Source organism: Thunnus thynnus, chromosome 11 (assembly GCF_963924715.1).
Source record: "Thunnus thynnus chromosome 11, fThuThy2.1, whole genome shotgun sequence".
In the NCBI taxonomy this organism is placed as follows: Eukaryota; Metazoa; Chordata; class Actinopteri; order Scombriformes; family Scombridae; genus Thunnus; species Thunnus thynnus.
The window spans coordinates 4803037-4820229 of record NC_089527.1 but is presented as its reverse complement, the minus strand read 5'-3'; the positions used below and the strand labels follow the sequence as shown (position 1 = coordinate 4820229).

The 17193-nt window shown below is 38.5% G+C and overlaps 1 protein-coding gene across 1 annotated transcript in view; it reads left to right on the top strand.

Annotated features, from left to right (window-relative positions):
- Positions 1 to 8633: 8633 nt before the first annotated feature.
- Positions 8634 to 17193, top strand: part of LOC137192318 (inactive dipeptidyl peptidase 10-like) — a 204262-nt gene continuing 195702 nt past the window's right edge. The window contains exon 1 of the mRNA XM_067602905.1: positions 8634 to 8875. Coding sequence (XP_067459006.1) covers positions 8816 to 8875 — 60 coding nt within the window. The 5' untranslated portion in view covers positions 8634 to 8815. The remainder of the gene's footprint in view (positions 8876 to 17193) is intronic.

Here is a 17193-nt window from a genome sequence, read left to right as displayed (position 1 = left end):
TTATTTTCTGTATATTATCTGTATATTAGGGATGTGCAAAGAGCCCAGTATTTGTATCTGTATTTGTTGAGGCAGCAAAATTATTTGTATTTGTATTCCAATAAAAAAGTGGAAAGAGACTTAAAAACCTTGTTTTTGTTTTTATTACGCTTTTAATTTTAGAACATTAAAGTGTTACAATAAGTGTTCATAAATAAACTACCTTATGAAGGAGGTCCCTACACTGGAGTCTCCCAGATCATAGACGACTGCGCTGACTACTGAGCTAAAACTTTACTCATCGACTCATTGCAGACAGACCTCTAACTAACAAATATTTTTAAAAATATTTGTATGAAACAAATATTCATAAAAAACCCATTATTTGTGCTTTGCCGAATAATGTATTTGTATTCGGGCACACCCCTACCGTATATATTATATTATCTATGCTTTATCATGTATCCTCAAGACGTTTAGCTATTAATAAATGTCTTCATTTATCCCTAAAAGTGTTTGGTTTGGTTTCTTTGAGCTGCAGTAAACAGAGGTCACTGTCTGGGACAAGAACTTACGATTGTGAGACTGATTCATTGATTAAATTGAACAAAGGTTAGTGCTCCCTCCTGGCACTAACAAATCCTAAACATAAAGGAGGTGATGCCCTAATGACGAGGTAATTCATTAAAGTATTAATACTCCTACAGGAACGTAGGTCATCTCACGGGCTGCCAAAATCAAAACATTCTTTACTTACTGATATGTGTTTTATTATTAATTTAATCTGTTGTAATTTGGCATATTTAGCTCTTCACTTGCATGTTATTTATGTTCTTTTGCCATATATTCTCCTCACCGTCTGTACTCTTTCCTGTTTGCAAATAAATAGATGCTACGATTGAGAGTACATGCTCACTTCATGGTCTTGTTTTGCCTGCGTGAAGGTGAAGCTGCCAGCTAAATCACAAATTTAGTATAAAGCACGTGTCAGTATCGTCACCTATCGGTCCTTTTGTCACGCTCCCGTCTACGGGATAACAACTGGCATCACACACTCCTACCAGCAGCCGTGAAGATTTGGACAGGTAATCCAGTTTCCCTGCCGCACATTACATGCAGGAGACCCAACTGAGAGCTGGCGGTAGAAGGATGAGAAGACTTAAAATCTCATTTGGAGTCTATTGCATGGGCAAGGTGAGCAAACCCCAGAAACGATGACCCATGAAATCAAGGTGCGGGCGACAGCCTCTACCAGGCCCCCCCATCCTTATTACAAGATCTTGCAAAACAGGGAGGAAAAGGTCGCAGAGGCTGCAAGACAGAGGGGAAGTGAAATTTAACATTGAAATTGTGTACAAGGACATATATGCGGGGAATGCACAATCTTGACATGGTTAGGGGGTATCATCAATGCCAGTAATCGCAGTGTGAAGTTAGATGAAAGAGTTTTTCTGTAGATGTTTTCCATTTTGTCTCTGCGTGTACAAAAAAAAAAAAAAAAAAAAAAAAGCCAGGTAATCAGACATTGTTAAAAGTGCCTCAAAAAATGCAAATTGCCAGCTTTTGGTTTCATAACAAAGAGTAAATAGGGACAAGTCTTTGTGTCCCACTGAGCTGCGATGGACTCTGCGAGATGAGGAAGCCATTTCCCCTTCAAAGCAAATTGAACAGAATTGATTCCGCCCCATCCTCTGCAAGAGTGCAGCTTCAAAAGAGAATGTTTCTCCAAGGCCTCGTAACCAGTGTCATCTTACTGAAGCAAACCAAAATCCCTCATGTTGTGCGTGTGATCCAGTCCCCAATGAATGTGTAATTAATTAATTCCACTAAAAGACAATTAGTCTGTTCAATCAAATCCTTCGGGCATGTTTGAATTTGGATGAGTCCAATTTCCCCACTAAAGCTAATGATTAATCACATTGATTGCTCACTGTAGTTCATAAATAGAATTTTTTTCCATCACCGCATAGAGTTGAAGCCTTCTTATCCTTGATACCACAGTTTTTGGTCATGCATAATGATTTACACCACAAACAGCATTTTGGTTTATTAATAAGAATCATTATGTAAGCTTATTAAAGTTTAATGCTGATCACAATATACATATGTATGATTTTCACTGAAATCTGAGCACTTTAGCATTTTTTATTTACATATCAAGTGATCCATGCACTGCAGGGGAGCTCGTGTTATGACACTAACACTGTGAACGTATCCTTGTAAAGATAAACTCTGGACTCATAGTTTAAGACATTTGATAGAAAAGAATACGCATTATCTCACCCTCAGGCTATTTAGTGTTCAGGGTTACAATATTTTCACAGCTATTCAGTGATGCTCCAGGCTAGATGTGTCCATAGCCATACAAACAGGAAATCCTTCTGGGTTTTTTTCCCCCAAACAAAGCTAAGATATTAAAAACAGGCTGAAATAATTGGAACAAAGGCAAGTTCCAAGAAAAGCTTTTCTTTACTTGAAATGAATAAAATTCAATTGTAAAATATTGGAATAAAAGTTGGACATTGTTCTGTTAAGTAGGTTTTTCATTTAGGGTTATGGTTAGGGTTATGGTTAGGGTTATGGTTAGAGGGTTAGGGTTATGGTTAGGGTTATGGTTAGAGGGTTAGGGTTATGGTTAGGGTTATGGTTAGAGGGTTAGAGTTATGGTTAGGGTTATGGTTAGGGTTATGGTTAGAGGGTTAGGGTTATGGTTAGGGTTATGGTTAGAGGGTTAGAGTTATGGTTAGGGTTATGGTTAGGGTTATGGTTAGAGGGTTAGGGTTATGGTTAGGGTTAGAGGGTTAGGGTTATGGTTAGAGGGTTAGGGTTATGGTTAGAGGGTTAGGGTTATGGTTAGAGGGTTAGGGTTATGGTTAAGGTTATGGTTAGGGTTATGGTTAGGGTTATGGTTAGAGGGTTAGGGTTATGGTTAGGGTTACGGTTAGAGGGTTAGGGTTATGGTTAGAGGGTTAGGGTTATGGTTAGGGTTATGGTTAGAGGGTTAGGGTTAGAGGGTTAGGGTTATGGTTAGAGTATTAGGGTTAGGGTTACAGTTTTGTCAGTCACTTCTATGTACATGCAGTGCCAATTTTAACATTCTTGTAAAGCATACTATTATTGGAATCCGTGTCCATACATGCAAGACTTTTATGTACAGTCTGAGAAGATTAAAGGACTTGAAAGGCTAGTAGTGGTAGTAGCTTATCTGAATGGACAATAACTCTGGAAATCGTGTTTTCTACAAGTTATGTAGGCCTAGGCTTTATCCATTAGCTGCAGCTCTTGCATTATTCTTCTTTATATAATGTGAAGGTCTCAGGGATTGCTCTAATGCTCAGCTCTGTCAGTGAGAAGAGAAGGCAGGCATCCATTTAGCTGGTTGAATCCAGTTTTGCCTGCAGATACTACCAATCTATTAGCCCCATCCACTACTCTCTGTGCATCGAGCACTATGCACACAATGAGGCTTTGTATCGAGGGAACTAAACCTGGAAGTCATTGAAAGAACCTATTATGGGATGCGTACATGCTCAGTCATGCGCATCACCTGTAGCGCTCTGCTTATAGCCGTCTGATGAAGGAAATATTAGTTATTGAAGAGTGATAATAATGTATCTCAATGCTTGTATGTTTGATTTTATGCACCAACAACGCTGAGGAGAGGTTTGTATTGTTGAGATGTGCACGTGTACAAACACACATGTAGTAAAAGTAAATTGTGAATGAAGTTTTCTGAATGTCAAGTTAACATGAACTAAGAAATAAAACTCTTTTCTTCGCTTGACTGCAGTGCCTTATTCAGGTTATCCAATGTGTTCTGAAATAAACACTAAAAATGTACCAACACCTCTGAAAAGCATGTAAACCTCGAGTTTAAACATTCAAATCACCAAAAGTGAACTGATAGGCTTTTTGACCTGGCAATGATATAATTTTTTAAAAAGGTTTTCATATGCAGATACTGTATAGAGACAAGAGAGAGCCATGCACACTCAAACACACTCAGCCTTACACACACACACACACACACACACACACACTCTCTCATCACCTATTCAGCCATGACAGATTAAAGTGAACCTGAAGCTGTTGATTCTGTCACAGGATACACACTCCCTTGCATGAAATCAACCCCACACATTTATACTGAGCTCCCTGCACAGTCTTCTAATTCATTTGCCAATTACACAACTGCACATGGAAGGTAATTACCAGAAAGTCTGAACATGTACAAGCGACCATCTACAGTAATTTACACCTGCTGACCATAATTAGCATAGTGTTGCCCCCCTTCTAGTATTAGCAGGAGAAATAATCAACCCTTTAGTTTATCTCAAAGCTCAAAGGCTTTAACATACTTGAATATGCTTCTATGCTGCATTAATACACTAATGGGTGAGATGACAGCATACAGAAAATGAATACAAATGAACTGCATTATCTTGCATAGTGTTAGGCCTCTTCTCCTTTTTACATACATGCAGCCTCAGACACCTGTAAAGCGAAAAAAGTGAGTCAAGATGCAACGGATAGGTTCGGTGAACAACATCCCTCTAATGAACCTCCAAGATAACAACGAATGATGGGAAACAGATGCGCTACAATTGTTCAATTAACCCCTAGTCCTTTGATAAAGAGTGTCCCGGAATATCTAAATATGCTCAGCCATAGCTATCTGGGAGCCAGGGAGACATGCAGAGAACAAAAACCAGACAAAAGAGGAAAACAAAACAAAAAAAAAAAGGATGAAAGACAGTTTTTTTTTGTTTTTTTTTCCTTCCTTAGACAAAGAAGTAAAGCTGAAACGCCATGACACCAGAGGGCTGCGCAAGTGTAATTTATCAGCTTCTGAAGGCCACTGCAGACACATTTACTCACTGTGTCATGAAGAAACATATTTCTGCCGTGCCTGTGGAATCACCTCATATCAGTGCTTTTTTCCCCTGTAACTGAAAGCTTCCCTCAGCAGTGTAATAAGATTGTGTCCCTGTACGCCATACCATCCGTGATTAGGGCATTTTTCAATGTTGAATTCCATTATTGATGCACATATTGTCAAGAATAGTGAATTGGATGTGGTGGAATTGGGTAGACTTCTATCTGACTGTACTGTTTTGAAGGTGTACCGTTCGAATAGCTTTTATGAAGGAGGCATGAAATCCGTTTTATTTCTCTTTCACAAATGTACAGACTAAAGTTCTGAGATATCATCAAGCCGAACGGCTTTGATGACTGAACATTGGAGCTCTAGCTGTGAGTACAGCAATCAAAGCTTAAAGATCCCCTCAAGACATGTATTGAGACATATAAAAATACCCGCCGTCTGTTTTTCCACAATGTTTACCCCGATACGATCCTTAAAAATCACATGTACTTCTTCTTACTCACTTGAAAAATCCGGCATTTGGGAATATTGTTTCATTTCTCAGTGTATGTTCACTGGCTGCTTCATGTTCCCTGATTACACTTGTGTTAGTTGCATACTGGACCATGATTGGCTCCAAACTAGTTCAGTGCCCCAAATCACACTCGAAGCTACACACCTTGAACTTAAATTTAAGGTGAGCACAGAGAAACTTTCTCCCCTCAACAGATAAATGTGAAAACAAACTCTCCACATACATCATTCTGCACAGTTAGGCTCATATATCCAACTGAAGAAAAACACATTTTTTTGAATGGAGGGGTATTTTGAATGAACTTAAAATTGCCAATTTTTTCCCCTTTTGTAGTCTTTTAGTGCAAGCAGATAGAGTTATGAGACATGACATGATACAAAAGTCACACTGACACATTAATAGTGTGTGACTGTAGAGGTTCAAATCAACTGATTACGACTGCTATAGTAAGAAGCATGATGAGGAAAGGATGTTGCTCATGTACTGGTGTGTTCATAATTATTGGGACTGTTGGTCAACATCTATCATGTCAGACCAAACTGTGCTTGTCATGAACATGAATTGAGCAAATTGTCAAGATAATGTTCATTTGCTTCCATTATCTTGCAACACAACATGAAGAAGTGTGCAAAGCTAAGCTAAATTACAAAAATAACTAAAAATGCATCCAGGCTTGTAATTACTGTCCATTCTAAAGCATGTCTATAAGTTTCTAGCCTGCCTAAGTGCCTCATTATTCATTGAGTGTGTACCCATCTTAAATTTCACAAATGTAAACAGCTTTGCAGATAGAGCATGGATTGCTGTTTGGAAGTGTGACAGAAACACTCCAAATCTGCACCACAGCAAAGAAGATCCACATTCATCTTGTTTTTTTTCCCCATTTTTTTTTTCTTTGAGTCAACAGTTCAAATATACTGTATTGTAGATGTTATAAGTAATTCAGCAGATAAACAGACCAATAGATATTAGTAGATTATTGGAGTAGCTGTCTCTTAGGACTCCAGACTCTCTGGGAGTCAGAAAGTCGTGGGTTCACTGTGTATCAATTAGTTTTTGGTATCTTGCACCATTAAAGCTCCGTCAAGCTCAAAAAAAAAAAAAAAAAAAAAAATAAGAGCCTTCAGGCAGCTTCTGAATTTTTTCCTGAGTTTCTGTGTTGTTGAAGGACACGATGTCAGATGTAGTTTAATACCTTTATTATTTCAGTTAATATTATGCTTAAATGGTGAGATTGTTTACTTAAGTAAAAGCAGCAACCACATAAAAAAAGTTAATTGCAGGTAAAAGTCTTGCATTCAAAATCTTACTCAAGTAAACAAAATTTGCTTAAAGTATCAAAAGTAAACATTTTCATTATGAAAAATGGCCCCATTCAGTGTTATATTCATATATAGCAGGCATGCATGCCCCTTTTTTCATGTTTTAATGTCTTACAACATTGAGTCAAAGGGGACTTACCAGTAATCATCAACAGAAAAAGATTCTTTAATGTCCAAGTGACAAACAAATCTTTACAATGTGATCTAAATTACAGATATAAAAAAATAAGAAATACCTCGTCTTTTAAAAAATAAAGTCTATATGAAAAGTAACTAGTAACCACAGCTTTGAAATAAATGTAGTGGAGTGTAAAGTGCAATATTTGCCTCTGAAATGTAATGGAGTGGAAGTATAAACTAGCATAGAATTGAAATACTCAAGTAAAGTACAAGTACTCAAGCACATTACTTGAGTAAATGTACTTAGTGACATTCCACCACTGATTTAGACACTAAATAATTGACACGCAGCATGCTTGGGTAGTATTCCAGCATAGGATGGCTGGCTGGTTTATGTGGCTCTAGACAAAGTATAATAAAGCTGCTACTGTATGTGTAGCCAGGTCTGCACTATAGGTGGACTTAAAGCCATCTGATGCAAATTTATGTTAGAACATAGTTGCCTATTCACATATCAGGCAGACAAGGAGCATTATTAGACTTTATTTGAATTCATGTTTCTGGTGATATTTGACAAACCTAAATCCAATATTCACTCTTTTTCTAGCTTTTATATTGACGTCAATATCATCTTATATTGACGTCATCTGAACTAAGTCACTTCCCTGGGTCATAGTTACTATGGCTACTAGATGGCGTCTGTAACTCAAAGGTGACCATCTTACCAAGGGATGATAACACCCTTCTGAACCTACTAGTAGGTGCAGGAGGCTCCTTCTAACCTATATCTTTGAGGCTGTTAACGCTCATTCGATCGAGTGATAACGTTCGAAGCGGGTGGGTGGACTCCATGGAAGAGGACCTGCACCCTGTGTAAATATAAAGGGCTCATTCTAAGATAACGAAAACACAACGATTGTTATTTTCAGGTGATTGTACACTGATTAAAACGCACTTATGAATATTATATTCCATTTCTGCCAATAGATTCCCCTAAATCTTACATATTGGTCCTTTAAAGGTTAAAAGGGGTCTATTTAGGCCCATAACTTTATTGATATTTGCTCCTATCATTACTTTAAGGATCTCAATTCCTCATAGGATCAAGGTTTTTTTTTGTGTTGTTGCTTTTTATGCCCATATGGCCTCATTAACTTTGATCTTATTTATTGTTGTATTGATTAACAATTCCATATGCATCTTTAAAGCTCAGCCTTTGAATGTTTTTAGCTTTGTGATTAACATTATTTTTCTGTCTTTCCTATCAACTGTGTGTGTGTGAGTGTGTGTGTGTGTGTGTGTGTGTGTGTGTGTGTGTGTGTGATGAGCTGCTACATACAATTGGCCTTAAGGGGATAAATAATGTGTTTTGTATTGAACTGATGCTTCCTTGCAAGTTAATATAGCCCTGCATTAACATGATAAGGTGTTTTATTTGTGTGTGTGTTTTCAGAGGAGTCTGGATCTATAATTTTTTTTTTTTTTGCAGAAGCAGCTCATTTGATTTCTTGTGAAAACGCGCACAGTATGCATGTTTCTCTATTTTATATACAGTATATCTGCATATTTGACTTGTCTGCTTCATGGTCTGTTGCGCAAAAATGTATAAATACGAAGGAAACTGTGTTGTAAAACAATAAATGGCAGTGTAACTCTGTCAGTACTCCTTATGAGAAGGAATGAATGTTTGGGGAATTTTCTGTGCAGATGCTACCATACAAACGCTTTTACTCTCCTCTGGCCACCCCGTTCAGAGAAGCCTGTGGTCGCTCCTGGTTATCCATCATCAGCGGTCATTTGTACCGCGCTGCGCTGCGAGAGGCACATACTGTAGCTGTCAGATGCGGTTGCGCGCTTCAGCGGCACAACCGAACAAAAGACCGAAAACACTGATCATCCCGGGCAGAGTTGTAAGAGGGAGCTCGCTTCGCTTCTCTCCTCTGCTGTTGTTGCGTCTCACTTGGATAGGAGGACTGTTTGTGTCGGCGTCCCAAGATGAACCAAACCGCCACCGTATCTCATCAAGTTAAATGCCAGTCTACAAAGGCCATCAAGGTAAGCTGTATGAATGATTAACTTATTCATGTTTTTATCTAACTCTTATTAAACACCAGCTCTGTGAAAGCTGAAAACTTCATTGCGGGTTTGGTGAATGGTATGCGCATTGACGCACAACACTTTGGAGAGGGGTTTTTTGTGAATATGCATGTCAGCATCCCGAGCATACCTCCATTAAGTTACGTCCTCTATTTGACAGTTTCATTTTCATATGAGAGTAATACATGAACTCATCTGAATACTTTCCTATGAATGAGAGGAGATCACAATTCTTGGCGTCCAGTGTAAACGTGTTGGATGAGGAGAGACACACACTGGCGCAGTGGCGAGATTTCATTCATATCACGTCGTCTTCCTTATTATTATTATTATACTGTCAGTATTGGCTGAGAAGAAACTGTGCTCTCTTCAAACACGGCACTAGTTTCTATGTGCACACTTGCACACGGTTATGGCGAGACAAATCGCCCGAAACATTAGTGCCTTGAATTAGTCATTGATGGTGCATCAGTTGCTTAACTTTGTCGTGCATGCTCTCGGTGCATCATCCTGATTCTCGACCTGTTGTTAAGATTAAAAAAAATCATATTAAAGTGGCTGCGAGGAGGAAGTGTGTTTGTTTAAAGTGACGTGAAAATATTTAGTGAGAGGGACAGGTAGCGCAATTAACACCGTCGTTTTTCTGCTCCAGTCACGATCGAGAAACGTCTGTGCACGGCAGCATCCGCATTGTCTTCGTATTGTGCACCTAAACCTGGACTGAAGGAACGTGAAATATGTGTTGGTGTGTGCGCGGTTCCCTTTCATGCAGTGTGTGTGTTGGTGTGTGTGTGTGTGTGTGTGTGTGTGTGTGTTGTGACTCAACAGCGGTATTGATTTTGCCGCGGGTTCTGCATCACTTTTCAACCCTGAAGTCCCACCAGAAGAAATTTAGCTTGGGGGCAAATTTTATCGATCCCTTTCCCCTCCCGCCATACCAGAGCAGTGCAATTTTGGAATACAAGACTGAATGTTAGAATTAGAGGAGTTCAACTTGGGATGAAATATGGGTGAAAATATTAGATTGGTTAATAGGCTGTGTGATGCCTTTTTTCTCCTGGTATTTCACCATTTTTTGGCAATATGAATCTGTAATTATTGTTGGTGGATATGATGGGTTTTCAGTTGTATGTGCTTAGCTGTGAGACATCATCAGCAGCCATCAGTTACTGTCTTAATGTCTCCCCCTGATGATTCTGGGTCCTTCTCTGTGGCCCCTTGTGTTAAAACCATCTCTTCATTTGTCTTTGTAGTGCTGATGTAGCTCAATGCATGAAGGCGTTGGAGGCAGATTTTCACCAGAGTCACCATAAAACCACTAAAATCTGATGCTTTGCTGTGTTTAAAACATACATGTTTTTGATGCTTAATGTTTTGTGAGCAGGGCATTGTGGGATGCACCCTGCTGGATGCTTTATGACTCAAAAATTTTCATACAGTACTTGTTCTATTTTTTAAAAAAAATCCTCCCTCTCCTGTGCAAGATGAGGTAAGCAAATTAGATGCTTTTTAATTGTCTATGTTTATTTTCTCCCTTTATTCCTTCAGACAATCTAATGCAGCTTAGATTGCATAACAATGCAAATGTATGATGTAACCTATTCCCAAATGCACTCTTCAGGTCTTTATTACTGGCAGCCCATATATCTATGTTTTGAATTTAAAGGGTAACTCTGGATAAAACTGTTTTTATTTTAGCTGGGGTCTTGTTTTTGTAGCTTTTGGCATCATTTCTGTCTGTTTTGAGTTTTGAGATTTGGGAACAACAAGTTCAGATGAGGCAACATCCACAATCGATATCAGGCAGGTTGTAAACGAGGCAACACTTCAGCCGGATAATCTAAAGCACTTTATTTGGAGGTAAAACTGAAAGCGTACACATTAATTACGTTGCATTCATGTCATATCAGGGTTATCGTAATTACGAGATTCACGCCCACTTCCAAGTCGTAACTGCAACTGGGAAACGTAGACGCTGATGTATCTGACTTATTGCTTCATAGTACAGAAGTACTAGAAAATGCAACAAATAGAGACACTTCAGCCAAAGTCCGTCATTCATGGTGATGAAACCCAAATTTAATGGATATAGTGTTTTGTCTTCAGTGCACAGTATCTTTAACCAACACTGTAATCATATGACCGTCTTGAGTTTGATGGCGCTCGCAAGTCGTAAACATGAGAATCTTTTCCATCTTTGATAAAAATTACACCTGCACACTTACTCCAAGCCACAAAATTTAGTCAGATCTTCGTCAGGTCAAAATGTTTGTAACAATTGTCAATAACACACCCATTTTTATACATCCATGCACAGCAATATGCTGACAAGCTCTATGCTGACAGGTGCGGTTAACCATTCAACCTGCCTGAGGTGATAAACATCCCAAAGCATTTAACAATTCTCTTTGTACATCACAAAGAGCAGGAATATAAAGGCCAGACCTCATAAAACAATACATCAAAACTATCACAAATATCAAAACATATATCTTGTATATTAAACATTATGTCAGAGTCATCATCACATATGTATCAAAATCAACATCAAATATATACTGTATTAAGCTAAAGGAAGGGGAACCTTCAATTCTTGTACAAAAAAGGGTTTTAACACCATTTAATAAAATATTAACTAGATCAACTAACAGTAAGAAAATCAACACATATATTTACAAATTGAACATTTACAAACGTGTATCAGGATCTTATTTCATTGATGCTGCTTTTTATTAGCCTTACATGTACTTGATGTGCGTATAATTACTCTACTTCCATCTTTTCAATATAACTAGCCTTCATTGAACATTTTGTACGCAGCAAGTATAATGAACCAGGAAGTCAGTCTATAAACTCTGATGGATGTTTGGTTAATAATTCTGTTTGCCTTTGTTTTCTATTCTGAATAAGTTTAGCTAACCTGCAGTTTGACTTATCTTTAGCGTTGTCCCTGCATTCTCTGATCGCAGAAATGAACTTGTTGAGTACACTGATAGAAACGATGGTCAACCCAATAAGACCCAAGTGGTAATAAAGTATCATTATCCCTTGAACAAAAGTAAAATAACAACAGTAATTCAGATATTAGACCTAAATGTGAGCAAGAGTGATGGTCGAAAAGTCACTGAAGGTCAATTGATTTCCTCTTTGTAAGAGCTTAGAGAAACGATGCTTGCATATGCATGGCCACCAAGCATATTGACTGGATAAGTTGGCCTAGGCTGAGTTTTTTATTCTCATTTTATTTTTTTTTTTTTACTGTCTGACTGTTTCAACTCTATTCAAAACCCAATTAGTAGAGCTGAATAGCTCATGAGTCACTACTCAAAGACATGTCAGTAAGAGAGACTCAAGTGCTCAAACACACAATACCTTTACTTGATCTAGTTAGATCTTTATACCTGCACCAGAACATTTACGGAACCAGACTTGCACAGTCAGTCGTGCTGGAGCAGCCCCATCACATCAATTTGATTTGACGTATCTACAAACTGTCACAGTGGCAAAGACGACCACTCGGGAGTTGCTGCTTTAAACCAATGAGGATCAATGAAGGTAATTAGAAAAGGCAGCTGATTGGCTCCGGTAGTCATTTACAGCACGTTGGAAAAAAGAAAAACAGACAAGACAGAACTCTGAACACATGAAAAAAGGTTGTATCTTACACATTTTGTATATAGCTCTGGTGAAATGAAAAGAATTACACAAGTGAAAGAGCTTGTGTTATTTTCTGTTGGTTGCAGCCCACTACACCTTGACGTGCTGACACATATAGGCGAGTGGATTAATAAAAGAACAAAGTACTGTGTATACCGTATAGCTGTAAACATTTTTAAGAATCCATTTCAAGTTTATGAACACTGAGCAAATGTAAAGACCACAATATTCTGCAGGAAGAGACTCGCTGAGCCGAATTTGTTTTAGTGAATCTGTTTCTTGTCTTGTAGTGACAATAAACAGAGTCTGAATTACATTATAGTTCTCGCAAATGCCTTGAGAATATTCCTCCTCATATTCTGTTCCTAGAGGGTTGCCGTGCGCTGATACATTTGAAAACAACGATGCCCTGATGGGTTGTGGGAGTGCCTCGCTGTTTGAAAAAGACATTTTCTGAATCTCTGTGTGCAGCATTTTTCTCTGTCTTTTCATTTTTTTTTTTTTTACGACCTGGAGCCGAGGGTTTGCTCGCTGCATTTGAAATCGGCGTTGTATATAACAACCCCAAAATTATAACAGCAGTGAGCAATAGTTTTGGAGTGTCTGACACCCTGAGACATCTGCTGCAACTGGGCATGATGCACTTTGCCTCCAGCTTCACAGTGAACCTGTCTACAGTGAAACAAGCAGGGATCACAGTCAGGATTAAGAACTCAAAAAACTCTGTGTTGCACGAAAAAAAACGTTAATCTCTTCGTGTCTGACCCCCGTCGCCTGGTGCTGAGGTCTTAACGGATCTCTGTTATCCTCTTAAATGCCCCTTCTCCATATCATAGCTGTGTCCTTATGCTACAAGCCAAGATAAGAAATCAAATTAGGACGAGGCAGCAGATTTTTTTTGTGGGTCTTAACTCCTGAGGTCTCGCTGAGCTTAACAAGACCGGATACAGCCTGAGGCTTGTGTCATCAGCGGTCCTTGGAAGTGTCGGGTCCACCCACATGCAGATTGCCAGCTATAAACTGGGATTGTCAGTGAACCAGGGAGCCGTGTCAGCGCTCCTCTCGTAGCGCGTAGATCAGTGACACAGCGATGGGAGCACAAGGTCGCATCTCCGACTGAAGAGGCGTAATGTTTCTCATGCTGTGTGCTGTAATATTGTGAATTTACGCTGACTTCACACAGCAGAGATCTCAACAGGAAGTTTGGGTAAGAGTGACAGTTAGTGCAAAGGAATGAGCCTCCTGTTTGTGAACCACCAATTTTAAAAAGGACCCTGTTTCATGATGACAAGATAAAGTACATCTGAGTGCAAGCGCGGCTCTGTCCAACACCCACTACCTTCAATCCATTTATAGTCACGTCTCTTTTAAGGTTTCTTGAGTGACAAAAAGCCTGGAACTGAAAATTAAAGTGACACAAGGTCTTTAAGCAGTGAGCACAAGAGAAGTTCTGCTCGATAAAATCCCCAACTCAGAAAAAAAAAAATCCTTCCTCAGTACAGTTTCTGCTACGGAGGCATAAAACTCTGCAGAGGTTCATGACTAAAAACTCAGTATGCACAAAGACAGAAGTAAGAATATGCACAAATTTATAAAAAGCTGTAGATGAAACCAAATGTGCACCCTTGCAGAGTGATGACAGGTCTTGGATTTTAGGGCCAATACTAATATTGATATTTGAGAGTTTAAGATATCCAATATATTGGCTGATATTCATTTTCATACATAAACACATCATATAGATTAAAAAAATGTGATTTTTGTTGAATATATGTACATTTTACAGTTGCAAAAAGGTTGTCAGTGTGACACTGTTTCTAAATGACCTCAGGCATATCTTTAAATGTTTAAATTTACTGCAGTTTCTTCTTACATACAGAGGAATAAGTATATCAGGCTTTGGATAAAAACACAATCCTTGTAAGTAGAATTGATTCATTGTTGGTTTGTCTCTGCACATGAGATTTGTTGATAATAAGAACAATATATAGAAAATCACCAGTCTTATCTCACATCTAAATGAAAAGAAAAGTGAAATTGAGCACACAAATCAATATTATTACAAGTTGCTACGTAAGACTGCAAACCCCCCCCCAAAAAATCATACACAATCTGTGAAACTAGCCATCAACATCATCATCAACCTATTTGAAAAAACAAGTAATTGTGCTATTACTAGACACTACATTACATCTCTCATCTTATTTATCATTTCTTCTTCACCACATGATACTCAGATCGCTCCAGAGAGCATCACGGTCTAAAATACGCGTGATGTGTTTATTCTTACTGCACATTCTTGTTTTATAAATACCAGTTTATGTAAGGATTATGGTGTATGAATGCTTCTTTTTTTTACCCAATTACTGAAAATAGCTTCATGTCTTGGCATTTTGAGAACATTTTTAAGAGCTAATTTCTTCCTGGTTTACCTTCTTTTTTTTATTATTGATTGCTTATCTCAGAAATCATTGATTAGAAAGCTTCAGGATTTACCCAGCATTACATCGGCCAAGTGGAGGAAAAGATGCGCTGGATGTTTTGTCATGTGGCCCATGAAAACTGCCTGTTCTCAAAATAGAGCGGTTTTGTCACTGGGGATATATTCAGAGAGTTTAAACACTGGTGTGCTTTGATCCAGCTCAAACAGCGCCTTATTTCAGATAAAGTGCTTTGACAAGTTCTTATGTTACAGTTGAAGTGAGAGCAGATTTTAAAGATAAGTAATGAGGACAACATGAAGGGAGGCTGAGCTGCAATCAAACTATGTCCTCAGTCAAAAAAAAAACAAGTCTTAGATTGAATCTCCTCCTGTCAGACTGCCCCTGAAGCATCAATGAGCTGATTAAATTGTTAAATATGAAACTTGTCCATCTCTAAAAAAAAAAAAAATGAAAAGCCAAAATCCCAACATGTATTCAAGTGACGCTGGTTAGATTGCTGTTAGTTGCTCTGTATTGCGTGATGTGTTTGTGTCATAAAAAGAGAGACAGAGAATATCAAAATGATGAATACATTTCCACAAAGACACACAGAGACAGAATCCCTTCTCTGGATAAACAAAATATTGAATTTCAAACTGTTTCACTAGCATTTATATTTCACATTGTATGTACACAACGGCTCGCTCGGATCCGCTTTTTTTCCCCCCTCTGAGGTTTTCCTATCGCTGGCAGGAAAACCGGCATTGTTTGCAATCTTTCTGCCAGCGCACGGCACCGATAGCGCTCGTTCCTCTGTAACTCAACACCCTGGATGCTCAACAACCCAGCCAGCAGGTTATTGAACCTGTGAGGCGTTCCCCCCCCCTCCGCTCAGAAGATCTATCACATAAACAGTCTTTAAAAACTGCTCGGGACTGGCTTGCCCCCAGAGTGATAGATTGCTTGAATCAGTCTCATAAGAATGATTGCATTGGCTCTTGAGTCGGTGAGTCTATAAATTACAGAGCTATGCCAGCTGATCTCAATATATCCTCCCCTACAAGTACATCTCTCATTCCCAGGCCTCACTAAGGAATATGTGATAGATGTGTCGCTAATTTGTTTTGTGGTTGAGACATATCTGCCACTCATTTGCATAAGAGTGCTTTTTTTTTTCCTCGAGAGGGCTTATTTGTCCCTGCGAAGAAGAAGAAGATGTAACACGATACAACTTGTCATTTGCCAAGCCATGCGCGTTATACTTGCACACATGGGTCACATAATAACTTCTCACTTTATGATCTGAAATGAGAACATAATAGAGGACGGCGTTAGTGAGAAAAAAGCAACGAGTCGTGTCTGAAGTTGTACACTTCTGACCAAAAAACTTTTCTTGGAGGTCGTAATTTCCTAAAAAGAGAGCTTAATAAACTTGATGATTAATTGCCCCAAAAAAGGAAATGTTGAAAGATTGATGAGTTCAGTCACATGCAGAGTTTGTTTTTTTTATTATTTTATTCCACTGATGTGTGCTGGTGTCTGCAAATGATGAAGATGCCATTTAGATGTCATTTAGCAAGTCATTAAAAGTTTAAGTGTTACTGTTTTTTTTTTTTCTCCATATAGAATAGTGAACTCTTCACCGCCGCTCTGTGACTTTGTAATAAGTTTTATTTGTTCTTTCGTCTGATGTGCGGCGGGGTCTGTGAAAGTCTCGTCAGTGAGATTATTTCAGGCCCAAATGGGCTTTGGCGCCCGCTGTGCAGTGACATTAATAGATATGAATCTATTACGAAACGGTGGGAGGATGGACTCAATCCTGAGGTGCAGTATCACTAAAGTTTCTGTGGACTTTTTGGTAATATGATATGTTTCAAAGTCCTGACTGGGCTACAAATTATAAAAAAAATCTATTTTAGGTTAATATCATCTGAAAGATTAAAAGAAAATATGTTGTTCTGGGAGTATTTTAGTAGAGATAACATGAGGGGAGAGAGTGGGTGTCCTGCAACAGTTCACTAAACAGGATGCAGTTTGTTTTTTATAGTTTCATTAAATTTACTAATCCCGTCAGATCTAAAGAAGAGCCCATACGGAGTTAACATCTTGTTATATGCTTTATAAAATCCTCTCCATAAGGTGGTCTGTAAGTGTTTATATCCCAGAGGTGTTTATTTTTGTTGTTGTTTGCTTTGT